The sequence below is a fragment of the Microtus oregoni genome, unplaced genomic scaffold (assembly GCF_018167655.1).
Source record: "Microtus oregoni isolate MIOR12 unplaced genomic scaffold, Mior012 000038F_ref0000394, whole genome shotgun sequence".
NCBI lineage: Eukaryota > Metazoa > Chordata > Mammalia > Rodentia > Cricetidae > Microtus > Microtus oregoni.
In genome coordinates, this window is record NW_024543097.1 from 746984 (window position 1) to 763604 (window position 16621).

Below are 16621 nucleotides of genomic sequence, written 5' to 3' on the forward strand. Positions count from 1 at the left end.
AGGTGAGCGCAGAGCGGCGCCCTACAGACCCACAGCAGAGGCGCGGAACGAGGTGAGTGGGGGCCGAGACCCTGAAGCCTGAGGCTCTGCGTGGGAGGGTGAAGCATACTAGAGTAGATTCCTGCTCAAACTCGCCAGCACCGGGCTATCAACGGGGCTCATAAGGGGGCTCCTGTGTTAGGGAGCTCACCTCTCTGAAGCTCCGAAACGTAGACCCTTTCTGAAGAGTCTTTATTAGCTAGGTTTTAAGCACAAGCACCCCAGAGTCCCAGAGTATGCTAACTTCAGCACCCCGGACAGCACTCCTTTCTTTAAAAAAAAAAACGGGATACTAAAGCTGCAATTCTTGAACAAAGAAAACCTTTGCGTGTGACTTTGATATTTCAGTTTAATAAACATAGTCTTTTCAAGTAAAACTAATCTGAAAATGTTATAAAACTAAGACTTTTGAGTGGTCCGCTATTTCAAACATGACCAGGGAAGACCATGTTCAAAGACAAGCTCTGAAATATTTCTTTAGCAGCGCCTCCATCCGTCCCACTGCTGAGCAGAGAAGAAAGAGCCTGCCTACTGGTGTTATAATCACTAATGTGAGGTGGAAGTAAGCGGGGGGGGGGGGGGGGTGTCCTTCTGTATTTCTTTATGTTGAATTTTTGTTGGGGAAAAATCAGATAAGCTTTTAATTTGGGAAAAATTGTAATTCGTATAATTTCAAGGGTGTAATCTTTCCTGCACTAGTCTAAGTGAAAACAGGAGAACAAGTCAGAGGTGACATGTGCTTGTTCAGATGGCTTTATTACAATAGACACTGAGAGCCAGGAAAGTGGAGGCAAAGAGCATTTCCCTTTAAGTTCTTGAGGTTCGCTGCAGGCAGAGAGAAATTAGAAAGCATTATCTTTATTAAAGTCTTATCAGGATTGCTTAGCATTTAGACTTGCAAAGTGTCTATCAGTTTTACTTTGTCCTTCAGTTTCAAAATACATTTATTACAAGTTAGGTATCAGTTGTGGATTTTTTTCCTATTATAAAGTTTTATAAGTCTAGCATCTTTTAAAAACTAAAAGCTACTATGAGCATAGGAACATACAAAGACAAAAGCTATAAAATTCTTAATTGTAGTGTAGTTTTGTATTAAAAGGTTAGGTTTAAGATATTAAAAAGTAAAGTCATTTGGCAGAATTTTAGTTTTCATGTAGTATATTTTTAAACTACATTCTCGGGGAAATGGTTCCACTTAACCATCTCACAGGGAGCACATCTTGGGAATTCTTTTCAGCTTTGCTGTCTTGGTTGTGCACAACCTGGACTGGAAATGGGTCACCTAGGGAGAATGAGGCTTGTGACATGGAAGAAGGGTGAGTCTCTTCCTAATTAGGAATAGTGGTGTGCGTCTTCTCCTGGGACTAAGATTCTCAAGGGCACACTCCTCTCTCTTAAGGAGTGGAACACAAGCCTGGACTAATGTGTTTCCGTGTGTACAGTTTCAGGACCATGGCTGATCCTGGGACCAGAAGAGCGATCCAGTGCCCCCTGAGCCTCACCTGCTCCCTGCTCATTGTAGGAACATGCTGTGTGTCTCCTTTGTTCTGTCACAGCCAGACAGACCTGTTTGCTCTTAACCAAGCTGATCCTCAGTGCTGGGAGTCCTCCTCAATGCTCCTCTTGGAAATGCAAAAACCTCGTGTTTCCAATACTGTTTCTGGCTTTTGGGATTTTATGATCTACCTGAAGTCATCTGAGAACTTGAAGCATGGGGCACTGTTTTGGGACCTGGCCCAACTCTTCTGGGACATCTATGTAGACTGTGTCCTTTCCAGGAACCATGGCTTAGGAAGGAGGGAATTGGCTGGAGAGGAAAAGAAAGAAGAGAAGAGCTCCACAGTGCTGCATTCAGGGATTACACAAGGTGCATGGGCCAGGCCATCCTGTGTGATGTGTGAGGAAGAGGGAAGTGCCCCAGGGAAGCTATTTTCACATATGGTGCTTTAAAGGGGTAGACGTCAAGAGGGTTCATATAAGAGAATAGTTGTTCATGTCAACATAAGTGTCTTCACTCTAGTACTTCCTGTGAAAAGTCATTAGGAAGAGGAAGTAGGGACCCATGTATAAATTGCAATGTAAAGACGTAAGACTTGCCCCCAAATGAAGACTTATTTTTTATTTAATGCTAACTTGAATGTAACTTGATGCTTCCTTGACGTGGGAATAGTAAGAGGTGGATAGGTGTTGGGGCAGGGAGATATTTATAGCATGGGGATTCTTGTCCCCTTGAAACTGAAAACAAAGCATCACTTTCATGCAAATAAAGTATCTTGAGAGATACTTAACTGAAGATATTTAGAGCAAAAGTATCAACCTACCTATATTTATTCCTTGTTGCTGTTTCAATGAATCACTAATAAGTCATTAACTTCTACTAAGTACTTAATTTTTAAAAGGTTGTAGCTTCTTGAGAGTTGGGGGATTTTTTTTTAACTGCAGTAAATACCATATACTAATTCAAATATAGTCTTCGCTAGAAGTCTAGGAGAAATGCTACATTTACAAAATTAGAATGTGAGGGAGTGAACCCCTGTAAGTTATGAGAGATACCTGGGACCTAGTCATATAGTTTTCCTTCCTTCAATAAGGTTCCAAATCTAGTAGCAGGGGCTGTCCAGGTATAGCTAGAATCATTTGTGTACTAGGCCTAACTAAATTTTTTTAGCCAATGTTTAATTGTGAGCATTGTTATGTGTCTCTAAAATGGTTCAGTTGAAGAAAGATCTACCAATAACAGTTGCACAGCTACCCTCTCCTAAGATTTTACAGGGTGCTTATCAAATGCATAGCTTGTTCCTTCCTCACTGAAAATCCCTCAGGAGTCACTGAGCTGAGAAACCAGACAATTCTCTACACCTATTTTTATAAATAGGTGTCACAATAACTTTTCCTAGTTTTACTTTTCAGATGAAATATTCTCTCAGCAGATTTGCTACTGAAGTACAAATACATGATGACCATCTTTAAATGTTGGTTTCTGGTATTTCAAAGACACAATGAGCTGAAGGTGCCCAGGCGTCAGCATCCGTTAATAAGGGCTGTACGTCTTCTTCTGAAGCCCTCTGATTTCAGTATAGAAATCGTGCCTTCACTTTCCATAATTATAACAAAGGTCTACAGAATAAATGAAGAGAATACTATTATGTTCAGCTGAACACGAAAAAAATTATGCCTCTAACTCTTCAGCTTTGGGAGTCACTTTCTGCTCTTCACTGGAGAGTTGAGATGGACTCAGCTGGTCTGCAAACTTTAGGAGAAGTTGATCTGGAAATAGCTCAGTAGCAGAAGCTAACATTTCCCTTTATTAATGTTATTTTAATGTTTTGCACAAGCAATTGTTTGAAGATCAGGAAATGAGATTTTCCATTTGGTTGGTCTAATCAATGGATGAGGTTTTGGGTCAAGGAGATACATGTTCGAAAGTCAAATAGTTACAGGAACACTGTGATTTCCTTTCAAGAAGCCTCATTCAATCTCTAGTGGCTCAAGCAGGCTCTGGATGTACCATGACGGATCCTCTAGTGAATTTTGCTTTTGTTCCTGAGGATGGAGTGCTACAAAGTTGGAATGAAGGTGGGGGTGAAGAGGTGTTTGTCTCCCTAGTTCTCAAGGAAATCATAGCATTAGATCAAAAGGACATAGCTAAAATTACTGCATACGTAATATACAAAAGTGTTCTGTTCTAATGTCTTTACAATCATTTACTTTGAAGCCATTTATGAACTCTTCCTATAAATTATGTTTTTTTGCTAAAATATGTGATCCATGAGATACTTCGTAGTATGTCATATTTGTTAATATTGCACCATCAAATATGAAAACAAGCGACATCAAATAAGTATGGAATCTTGAGAAAATTAGTGTATTCTTACTCTTTTCATCAGAAAGAGGAGGATATGGAAAACTTAGATGGATCAGCAAGTCTCTCTGTTTTCTGTTTGTTTGAGTGTTCTGAGATTCTATGAAAAGCCCTTACTAACTCTGGAGACACTGGAAAAGTTTTACCCCCAAGAATAAGTGACCAAGTTGGACAACGACTGGGACACTATGGCTGTTTATAACAATAATAAGCAGGGACAGAGGAAGCCAGACATGAGAGCTCTAAAAATTCTGAGGGCTACAGATGACTTCATGGGTAAAGATTCCAAAGATTACTCTTAGTCTAGAAAGACATTAGCTAATGATAGCTGGATACTGACTAATACATTTTATGGAACCTCTGAATAGAATCTATATACCCAGGTTATATATAGCCTCTAAATTCTGATGGGGTTATGGTTCTGGAAGGGGGGGGGGGAGAGGGAAAGAATAGATGGAAAGTGATGGGGAGGGGGGAGAAGAGGGGAGAAAAGGAAGAAGGGAGAAAGGAGAAGAGAGGAGAGGAAAGGAGAGGAGAGGAGAGGAGAGGAGAGGAGAGGAGAGGAGAGGAGAGGAGAAGAGAGGAAGTGGAAGAGCAAGAGGGAAGGGGGAGGAGGGGGAGAGGGAGAGGGAGGGAAAAGACAAGAGTGAGAGACTGATTTAGGATAGTACACTGATAACTCCCAAAGAGGAAACAGCAGACTTTACTCATAAGACTGTGAAGATTTCTCTGCAAATAAAAGACTTTGAGGTGCAATATTATCTGTGTAAAAATTGTACCCTCTTCCTTTAGCAGATTTTGCTTTGCCACTAAGAAAGATGGGATTGGGGTGGGACTGATAATCTACATTCCTGGGGCTTCAGTTGTGAGGGTTTTAGGGGGTAGGGGTAGTAAGAATAGTTAAAATTTAGATTTATAATCTGATATCTGTGATAAGTGCCTAACCCATGTCCATAGTTCCTATTTTTAAACACTAAACACAGAAAACACTGCTTCAGCAATATGAAGAGATCTGTAAATGTTCAGTTTTCTGCTTTACTCTAAAAAGGTTCCTAAGCCACATACTCAGCAAGCATCCATCTGTAACTTGATTGTCAGGAAGTGTCACGAGGTGCAGTCAATGGTGAGGCACAAGACCCTTCACTCCAATAGTATCCATAATAAAAACATCCCCAATAAAATAATAGTTGAACATATCACAGAGTAAGCATGGAATGAGGATAACACTATCTCTGGTTGTTGGAGGTTCAAAATGCTTGCTTTATGTTTCTATATTAAACATGATATAATGATTCTTTAAACTTTAAAAATCACATACTATTTTAATTGACAAATATTATAAATGGTAGCAATTTAATTAACTTAGGCTATACAAGTAAAATTCACAGGACAGAAAATATTACAAATACAAAATTACTTATATGTTCTAACTATATATAGAATTGTGAATTTGGAGTAGCAAAAACGTCAGTTCTTTCTTTAAGAAGGACAACTAACCTAAGGGTAATTTAGCGAATTTATTAAGCTCCTTTTCTCTACTTTCAGGTGCATATTCTCAGCTCCTAAGAAGCCCTTTCTTAAAGAAAAAAGAGCTGATTGAAGATTTGATAAGTGTGTATATGCACAGGCGGGCATCTGGGTTCACTGGAAAAGCGAAGCTACAAGTAAAGAGAAAAGAAAGCCACCTTCAGAGCTAACACAAGTCTTGAAATTAAAATAAGGAATATTTTCCTATTGATCATTTATGTATTTGAAGTGAAGTCAATGTTCAGAGGTGAAGATCGTGTCAAGTTCTCTAAGAGTCCTTTGTTTTCAGCTTCTTGGTTGCTAGCCAGTGTCTTCATACGTGTCTACAGGAGCTAAAGAACTTCCACAGATGACTGGGGGTGAGGGCTTTGTCTCTTGAGATTATTTGATAATTCGCCTGGGGAGGCCTGGCCTTGCTGATGAACTAGAGGGCCGCCGCACATTTAGCTTGCATATGCTACATGCATCACAAGCCATTGCTTATGACACTGGCATGGACAGACGGACGATTCACATGCGTGGTATCACTGATGGTCTGTGATTCTCGACCTCGTCTGAGAGAATAGTTTTGAATACGAAATGAAGAAGAAACCACAGGGGAAGAAAACATTCATCTAATGAAAACAAAATTAATAAAAGCTTTGGCTCCCAGCTGGTCTTATTGGATTCTCTTTATTTAAATCTTTAATATTAGCACAAACTGTGTCCAAATGCTAATAAGACAGCATAATTATCTTTCAATTATGTATTTGCTGTTTGATTAAATATTAAGGCTCTATAAGTGGTTGTACTTTGCATGGAAAAGCAAAATAAAATGAAGATGCAGTTTCACTGGAGGATTAACTGGGTCCTAACAATGTGGAATTGGACACGCTGGTGGTGGGTGGTGGGAGAGATGCCATGGTGGTGGGTGGTAGGGGCAATGACAGTCTTAGGTTTTGGTTGATTGGGAGAATAAGAACATTAAAAAGCTAGCACCCCAACTACTGTTATACACAGGCTCACTCTCTGCTTCTGTCCTGTTTTCTCTAAGGTATTTCATCAAATTCATTAAAACTATTGACAGGATACAACTCTCAGTCAATGGTAACTCCCTCATCGTGGTCTTCCATACTAGGAGCTAGCAGTTTTTGTGTTTCTCATTGTGGTAGTTTGATTGTAATTGGCCTCTATAATCCCAAAGGGAGTGAGTGGCACTATGAGGAGGTGTGACCTTGTGGAGTAGGCAGGGTTTGGTTGGAGTAAGTGTGTCACCGTGGAAGCAGGCTTTGAGGTCTCCTACATGCTCAAGATACCACCCAGGGTCACAAACCATTTCCCGTTGCCTGTAGTTGTGGGACTCTCAGCCAGTTCTCCAGAACCATGTCTGCCTGTACGCTGTCATGTCCCACCATGATGATAATGGGCTTAACCTCTGAAACTGTAAGTGGGCCACCCCAATGAAATGCTTTCCTTTATAAGAGAACTCCTGGGTAAACTGGAGGCAAGAGAGTAGGGTAGAGAGAAGGGGATGGGAGATGAGAACATGAGGGAACAGGATGGTCAGGTTGGGGAAGGGATGGAGTGGAAGAGCATGGCATAGATATCCTGATACAGGGAGTCATTACAGGATTAGGGAGAAACCTGGTACTAGGGAAATTCCCAGGAATCTACAAGAATGACTCTAGCTAAGACTCAACAATAGTGGAGAGGGTGCCTGAACTGACCTTTCCCTGTACTCAGATTGGTGACTACCCTAACTGTCATCATAGAACCAAAATCCAGTAACTGATGGAAGCAGATGCAGAGATTCACAGCCTAGCACCAGCCTGAGCTCTGGGAGTCCAATTGAAGAGAGGAAGAAGGGATTATATGAGTAAGGGGTATCAAAATCATGATGGGGTAATCCACAGAGACAACTGACCCGAGCTCGTGGGAATTTACAGACTCTAGACCAACAGCTGAGGAGCCCGCATGGGACCAAACTAGGACCTCTGCATATGGGAGCCAGTTGTGTAGCTTGGTCTGATTGAGGGGTCCTGGCAGTGGGACCAGGATCTACTCCTGGTGTAAGAGCTGACTTTTTGGAGCTCATTCCTTACGGTGGATGCTTTGCTCAGCCTTGATACAGCAGGCATGGATTTGATCCTGCTTCAACTTAATGTGCCAGGCTTTGTTGACTCCTCATGGGAAAACTTACCTTTCTGAGGAATGGATAAGAAATGGTTTGGGGGGAGGTGGGGGAGAAAGTGGGAGGAGGGAAGGGAGAGAGCACTGTAGTTGGTATGTAAAATGAATAAATTTGTTTTTAAAAAATTTAAAAAAATAGTTGCCATGGTTATGGTGCATCTTCACAGCAACAGAAACCTTAACTAAGACATTGAATTTTTTTTTCACAAAGGGTCAGGACGTGAGTGTTCCTGGCTCTGTGGGCTGCACCGTGCCTCTTGCCATAATGGTGTCTGTCTCAGTAGAACTGGATGAAACAGAGTCATAGGTGCTCAAATCAATAGGGTTGCTATTGTCGACACTGAAATTTGAATCCATACAACTTTCATAACAGTCTTTTCTTTTGATCTTTTAAGTCATTAAAAAAGATACAACCACTTTTTAGCGCATAGCCTGTACAAAACAAGCAGTGGGCAGCTATAAGCTGTTGACCTGTGCTATGGTGTGCACTTATCAAGTTTGCAAGGAAGACTCTGGGATGATACATGAAGGAAAATGACTACACTAAGTGACAAAACCTAAATAAAAATTATGATTGATTTAAAAGAAAAAATAATTTTGGCATTAGATTGAGAGAAACACAATGCTAAACGTGCTTGGGCCTTATTTCACCTTGTAGGCAATCCTAGGAATGACTGGCGACTCGTTCTATAACAAGGACTGAAAATCAAAGCACTGAAGTCACAGCAACATTTATTGAGAGAAACAAGAGACTAGGGACAATTATAGAGTCAGGCACAGGGTTCAAATCCGACATGAAGTGCTGGCTGAACGACTGGGAAGTTTGACTTCTTTGTGCTTTCTTTTATCCTCATAAAAGAAGCTAAAGACTCCTTAGGTCTGTTATGAGAATTAAATGTTAATGTATATAATAATATCCTTAGAAACTATGTGTTTTTCATGGTAGAGAATGTTAGATATTATTCTAGAAATCAATATAACCATCAATAATAATTCAAAACAAGGGGAAAGCACTTTGATAAAACCCATCAGACTTGGATGTTTTTAGAAAGAAACATTTGTTTTTTTTAAAAAATTTACACTTCTTGTTGATTTGTATATGATTATGAGGAATGGTCCAGAGACATATATGTCTCCTTTGTTCAATTTCTCCCACTATGAACATTTCATAATTATACTACAACATCCCAACTAGAAAATTGACAATGGCACAATCCAGATTTTAAACAGATTTCATCAGTTTTATATGCACTCAAGCATGTGTGTGTCTCTGTGTGTATGTGTGTGTGTTGTGTTGTGTTCAGTTCTTTGCTGAACCTGATGTTTAACAGAAACATCAGATAGACAATTGAACCATACAAATAACACTTAAAGGCTGGGTTTTTTTTTTTTGCATTCATGTAGATCACACAATTGAGTATTATTACCGAGATAGCATAACAATCTGATAGAAATCATCTACTTGGATTTGATCTGCTGCTGTGTGTGGTCTCTTTTCCCTCCTTTGCACTTCTTCACCCCCAAAGTTTAACTCTACATTGAAGAACTAAGATACATGAATAATGAGGTTAAAGAAAATAACCCAAACAAGTTCATACCCTCATATCAACTATTTAGAGAGAAGCTAAAGACTTAATTCTTTTAAATTCAGATTTTGAATAAAAGTTTTATCATCACACCAAGGCTTTCAGTCTGAATTCCTTTTCACTCCAAGCTGGGTAAGGTGATTTGATCCACAAGGGCAGAGAACGCCCTGCACACCTGCTCAGCTCTGCCATACAGTTCCATGTCCAATGCAGGATGCGGACCTGAAACCAGCAAGCAAAAGAACTTTTAGGAAATACATCTCCTGGAACCCGAAGATCTGTGTGGCTTCAGCTCTCACCCACAAAGAATCAGATCCCGTCTTTCTCCATTCGCATTTCCTTAACAGAGAAGATACCCTGTTCTTCACTCAGTATCCTGGTGCAGGAGAATTGTCTGTATTCTGTCAATCATGTTATAAATAAATGCTGATTGGCCAGGCAGGAAATATAGGCAGGAAAACCAGACAGGAAATAGAAATGATGTAATGAGAACAGGAGAATTCTGGGAAAGAGGAAGTTGATTCCTCCCACTCCTGCCCAGACCACCGAAGAAGCAGGATGTGATCTGCCTCGCTGAAAAAAAGGTACTGAGCCACATGGCTAATATAGATCAGAAAAATGGGTTAATCAAGATGTGAGAGTTAGCCAGTGAGAGGCTAGAGCTAATGGGCCAATCAGATTATAATTTATGGAGACCTATTTGACTTTACTTGGGGCTAAACAGTTGTGGGGGACCTGGTGGAAGGACAAAAAACCCAACAAACAAGCAGACCCCTCATGTTACAGTATCCAATCCACCCCATGAGACCAGAGAGCCTACTAGAGAATGCTCTTATAGAAACATTGCTGTATATTGTAATCTCCTGAAGAGCGTTGAAATACATGGGTAACCACTCCCCACCACAGGAGTTGTGTTCGGTCCTTCTGGAACCAGCCAGCACATCTGTGTCTGCAAATTCCAGGTGGCACGGGTGCCACTGGTTGAGGAGCCATATTCTGAGACCACTTCCCTGCCACTAACGAAGACAGAGACCCCCTCCCCCCCCACGAAAGCCACAACTCATAAACGAAAAGAGTAACTGATTATGAGGAACCCAGCTCGAGTTGACCCATGATACAAGGCAACCTCTATATCTAAGGGAGCATCACGGAAGAGGGAATGAAAGAGCCAGAGGACCAGGACCTCTGTTGTGAGATGATAGTGTCTTCTATATGCAACAGGGAAGTTGTATCCATGAAACTTCAACAATATGGCGGCCTTGTTTAAGACCTGAACAGTGACAACACCAGTTGACATGCCAGCATGAACAGGGAAGATCTCATGGGGCTCTTCCCCTACATGAAGAGCTACTGACAATTAATGGTTACTTAGTCTTCCCCAGTGAGGAGTCCCCTACCTGGTTATCTAATACCAAGGAGATCCTAAAACATATACATACAATGCTAACATAAACATATACAATCCTAAAAACATACACATACAGCAACACTATATGGACTTAGTGGGTTGTATTTATACATTTGTTCATATTATATACAGCAACACTAATAATTAAAGGAAAAGAGGCCATAAATTTGAGAGAGAGCAGGGACTGGAGATAAATATGGATGTGATGAGAGGGAGCAGGAGGGAACAAATGATGTAAATACAGTAATATATTTCAAAGTAAAAATTAATTTTAAAAAAGATTTGAGTGTTCCCAGCAATCTGTTGTAATAAGGATTGTGTTGTGGAACAGGATTTGGCAACTGTTTAAAAAAAATTGATGTGTATAATATTCAAAACAAGAATTTTTTTTAAAAAAATCTGTGTTTATATACATTTAAGCATCCCCTAACATGCTGAAGAAGTAGACACATGTGTGGAGATAATTTTTTAAAATAAATTACCCCAAACTGCTAAGCGTGACAACCCGTAAGAAAGAGGGCAAATAAATGTCATGCTAAGGAAATAGCTTGTAGGAAAGTTGTGAACTTTGCCATTTTACTTCACAGTCAGCACATACTATTACGTAACTGAAGAGAAACAAGATCACACACTGAAGACTCAGAACCTCTTCCTATAGCGATATGGTTATACTGTCACTGTATCTGCACTGTTTTCTGCTTGACCCATGAGGAGTACAAGCCAGCGCTACCCTATGGATCTCTCACACTGCTCCAAGTGTTCAAGGACCTTATTTCATAGCCTGGATAAAAAACTTTTTTTCCAGCAGAAAACCAATTTCAAAGTATTATTTTTCTTTCCAAAGCAATAAAAAATTTGAATATAAAAGTATATTTATTGAACTGTTGACTTATTTATTTATTTGCCTGTGCATGTGTATGCACACAGGTAGAGCTTACACCTCTGCACATGTGTAGGACAATTCTCTCCTTCCACCATGTAGGTTCCAGAGACATCAGTCTAGGTCAGTCTCCTTCACTTGGTGGCCACCTCTTCTGCCCACCAGTAAAAACTTTAAGTATAGTGATACAGAAATAGCAGTAATCCATTTTGCAAGAGTTTTGTTTTTTGATTGTTTGTCTTAGCTCCATTCTTTCAAAAATATGTTTTAAAAATAACAGAAGATATGACCCACCATCTAGCCCACTACTTGATCTATACTTTTAAAACACACACACACACACACACACACACACACACACACACACACACGCAGACCAAGTAATATGCTGTGTACAAATAGGTATGCATGTGTGTGTTGAAATAATAGCTATTATAACTATATCTATGTGCTAACATAGATTAAACACTAAAGAGATATAGTATCTGTGAAACTACAGATGATTCAGAGGGAATCACAATAGCAAAATTATTGACTTAAATATAATTCACATCAGGAATGTGCTGAAAGAGTATCAGTGGTAAATATAGAGACTAGAAATTATTGAACTGTCTGGTCTATGATTACTCCTCTAGGTAAATGAATGACATGAACCCATGTCCTTCTTAAAGCCATCAAGCCAGCCAAGTGGGTGCACGCCTCATTTCAGTAGTGTGGTCTTCTGTATTCCTCTTTAATATATTTACTTTCACCGGATGGCTTTGGGGCTATGATAGTTTTGACTGGTAATGCTCTTTTTCTTTGAGCATTTTTAACACATCAGATGATTTCTCTCTGCCTTGAGAAATGCATGCATTGTGTTATGAAGGCTGTTTTTGCCATGTTCAAAATTTTCTTTTGTATTTGTGTTCTGCAATTTGATTATAATGTGTCTTGTTTTGGGCAGACTCCTTTGAGTTCATGTAATTTGGGGTCCCCGGGGCTTTATTCTTTTTCCACTCCACTGTGTTTCCAATCCTTGGTGCTTTGGCCCATTGTTTTCTTGGCTGTGCTTCCTGACCCTCTCTCTGCTCTGCACGTAGAGCTTGTGTCATAGGCACTATGGTACCCAGCAGCATGCCGCATCTCTCAGGCTTTCTTCTCTCCTCACGTCTCTCCTCTGGCTCCCTTCAGATGCTCACTCTTCAGCTTGATTCTCTTTTCCAGTGGGCCCTTCCACTGAATTTTTTATTTTCTATTTGAATTTCTGTTTAATTCAACACATTTTGTTCTTTATTAAAATTCTCATTTTTCATTCATTGGTCACTTGAGTTCATCAACCACCTTTCTGGGAGATTAGTATGCCAACCTAAATGCTAACTTAAAATATTGATAAACTTCTTAAATCTTCCTGTTAGTCCTGGATTCTGTTTTGTTGTTAGAAGCCCCTGGAATGGCAACGATAGATCCTTTCAATCCTGCAAGACAGATTTTTTTTTTTTTTTTTTTTTATAAAATGTAAAAGGAACAGCGGGCTGCTTCCCGCCACCCGCTTCCCCGGCTATTTTACACCCGAAATAATTACATGGAAACTGTATTCTTTTAAACACTGCCTGGTCCATTATCTCCAGTGCCTTATTGGCTAAATATCACATATTGATTTAACCCATTTCTAATATCTATATCGCCACTTGACTGTGGCTTACCAGCATGAGTCTAACCAGCGTCCATCTTGGAGAGGACATGGCATCATGGTGTCTTTCTGACTCCGCTTTCTTTCTCCCAGCTTTCTGTTATGTCTACTCCTCCTATCTAAGCTGCTGTCCTATCAAAAGGCCAAGGCAGTTTCTTTATTAACCAATGAAAGTAACACATAGACAGAAGACCCTCCCACATCAACAAAAGTCTTTACCATTATCACTACCACCACCACCACCACCGCCAATAAAAACAGAGCCCACACCTCCTATAAAAGCATCTTAATGATTCTACTGAGTCAGTACTTAGAAACAAATGAAATGTTGGGACTTTAAATTTTTTAAAAGATCAAGTAATTCTAACTGCATATTGTATATTGTTATGTCATTTGAATTTAGAATTAATCTTGACTTTTATCATGTATAAACACATTGTAATGGTCTATCCTGCCCCTTTAAGGGATAAGCCCCACCCACTGCCTCCCTCATCCTCTGAGGCAAACGGATCTTCCTTCAGCTTCTAGCTTGAGCCTCTTCCTTTTGTCTCACACTCCCCCTAGAAGAGGAAGAGGTAGCTGCTGCTGTGGATGCTCTCCCCCTTCCCCCTCCCACTTTCTCTCTCTCTCTCTTTCTTGTCTCTTTCTGCTCTTACCCCTTCTCCCTTTACCCCCTCTCCCTTTCATAACCCACTAAATAAATACCCACTTTCTCTGCATGGCTGTCTCTGCTTCTCACCCACCACGCGGCTCCCTGCCTGGGACCGTGTGCCACTCAGGGAACTGCAGCAGCGTTTTTTCCACCGCAGCTGTTCATGGCCCGCTGCCCACTGCAGCTGCTTGGGGAACGACACTGTTTTCTTTTTACCATAACTCACATGTGAATACATTTATATAGAGAGATCCTGAAAGCTCTTAATCATGCATTGATCCTTTACCATTATTTATTAAACTGGATCTTAGACGATTTAGTGTCAGATACATAGTCAAACTGTTTGCTTCCAGGGAAAGAATGCTGGATTTGAGGTTTATTTAGTTTCATGGGTTTTTTGTTTGTTTGTTTACTTGTTTGCTTCGTTTTGTTCTATCTATCTATCTATCTATCTATCTATCTATCTATCTATCTATCATCTATCCATCTATCTCAAGGCAGGGTTTCTCTGTGTAGTCCTGGCTGTCCTGGAATTTACTCTGTAGACCAGGCTGGCCTCAAACTCACAGAGATCTGCCTGCCTCTGCCTCCTGAGTAGTGGAATTAAAGGCGTACGTCACCACCACCCCACTTAGCTTCATGTTTTGTACTGAGTGTGAGAAAGGAGCCTTGGCCAAGTGCTTTCCTGTTGGCTCACCCAGTGTTTGCTTTCCAGCCATGCCCCCTTCTCCTGCCACACAACTCCCATATTCTTGGAGTACAACTGAAACAAATGGTGGAAAATGGAGGGCAGCGCAGATGAGTGAGAATAAAGAAGTTACCAGGTGTGCATGGAAAAGCTCACCCCAAATGGAAAGAAATAAATAATAAAACCAGAGGTTATGTGTTTTTCTTTTATCATAGGAGAAAAGAATATGAAACATTTCTTCAAATCTAATCTTTTTCTGAAAGTTTTAACCTAGTTTATTTGCTACTAATCTTCAATATTTAGAATTTAAAAAGATTTGGGGTCTTCCTTATATCCTCTCTCTCTCTCTCTCTCTCTCTCTCTCTCTCTCTCTCTCTCTTATAACTCCCATGGTTTCTGGAAATCTCATTCTCTTAGACCTTGATACTGAATCACTCTATTCAGTCAGTGTAAATAGTGGCCTCGAAATGATCACCAAGTTTTCTGTTTCATTCTCCTTGAAATTTAAGTAATATCAAGTTCATCTTCATTTACAAAATGTGACTTCTTAACAAAACTGCAGTCTACGAGGGCAATCACCTCCTTGTCTAATTGCCATACTAGATGAATACAGTGGACCCTCTGTGTAAATTTTAGGCTATTTTATACCAATAGTAGATATTTCTAACTTTTAAAAACAATTCTTTATATAAAAGTGAAACAGTAAAGTGCTGAGAAACTTTTGCTGTTGTCTGGTGCGTCTACGAAAAGCATGGAAGTAAACAAAAGTGGCTAATAACTATTTAGCTCAACTTAATTTAGCTGCATGTTCCACATGTTCATGGGTGTGGTTATTGTGCGTCTGGTTCTGATTAACTTTAGTGTAATGTTGGTAAGTCTGCATAGATAACGTATAGGTTATGGAGAATTTTTTTATATATAATCTATACAACAAATGGTGAAGTGGAGTTTGAAAAAAAAGATTTTATCCACACCAGATTGAAATAAGAATAAAATCTTAATTATGGCAATAGAGGAATGGGCACAGCGCTTGCTTAGCATGTACAGGGTCCTGGATAGATTCCCCTACACAATACCAACTGGGAATAATGACACACATCTGCAACCCTAGCACCGGAAAAGTAGAGGATGGCGAACCAGAAGTTCAAAGTTATCTTTCAATGCATAACAAGTTTTAGGTCAGCCTGGGCTATAAAAGACCCTGTCACAAAATAAACACACAAGCAAAAAAATAATCTTTAGAAATACTTGAGTGAGAAGATACACATTGAGAACCACTGAGGGTAACACATATCTTCATGCCTTATTCTTGAGCTACGCAAAGAAAGATGACAGAAAAAAAGATAGCAAATGTAAATCTTAAAAATTAGCATGTTAGGGGTTTGATGAGACTGATCAGTGAGTAAGGATACTTTCTGTACGAGCACAAAGACCTGAGTTCAAATCCCTCCCACTCACATAAAAGCTTGGGTGTTGTCACACATAGGTGTAACCCTAGCACAGTGGAAGGTGGAGACAGAAGCATGGTTAGCATGTGTTGGATGGATGCTAGCCTACCTCCAGGTTCAGTGAGCAACCCTGTCTTGAGGGAATGAAAAGTGACAGAGCGGAAACCCCAAGGTTCTTTTCTGGCTTCCCGGGTGTCTGCAGGCTTACTCACCATTGGCACACCACATACATATATCTCGCACACAAAAGAAAATCGGCATTTCTTGAATCATAAGAATATTTTCATAATAATAATGCATATTTTCTATAATAATACCTCCATAGTTCTACTGAGACTGTGAGTGGAAGGAAACAGGTGAAAATTTGACACTTGAAAAGTAATTTTTAAAAGTTAGATAATTCTAATAACACATTATACATTAGCACAGCATCTAAACTTAGAAACACACTTACTCTTTTATAACCTTTTAAATTTTATAATTTTCTTTTAATGGCATGATTATGATATATACATATAAATATATTTTATGTACAGATGGTAAATTCGTATAAGATATCAAAATACAGACCGAGACTATGAGGAATCTAAAGTATGCACTGTGGCAACTATATTGTGAGCGCTGATGCAGTAAAAGTTTAGAATTCAGAAACCCTCATCAACTCACTTGGGAAACAGAAGCAAAGCAAAA

The 16621-nt window shown here is 39.8% G+C and overlaps 2 protein-coding genes across 2 annotated transcripts in view; one reads left to right on the plus strand and one right to left on the minus strand.

Moving 5' to 3' along the window:
• Positions 1-1491: 1491 nt before the first annotated feature.
• Positions 1492-6009, plus strand: Fam237a (family with sequence similarity 237 member A). Its single transcript, XM_041631697.1, has 2 exons — positions 1492-1906; positions 5447-6009. The coding sequence occupies exons 1-2, from the start codon at positions 1492-1494 to the stop codon at positions 5596-5598; spliced, it is 567 nt and encodes a 188-aa protein (XP_041487631.1). The 3' UTR covers positions 5599-6009.
• A 3292-nt stretch (positions 6010-9301) lies between these two features.
• Dytn (dystrotelin) overlaps positions 9302-16621 on the minus strand; it is a 51148-nt gene continuing 43828 nt past the window's right edge. Inside the window, exon 12 of the mRNA XM_041631700.1 lies at positions 9302-9405. Within this exon, the coding sequence (XP_041487634.1) occupies positions 9302-9405 (104 nt within the window). The remainder of the gene's footprint in view (positions 9406-16621) is intronic.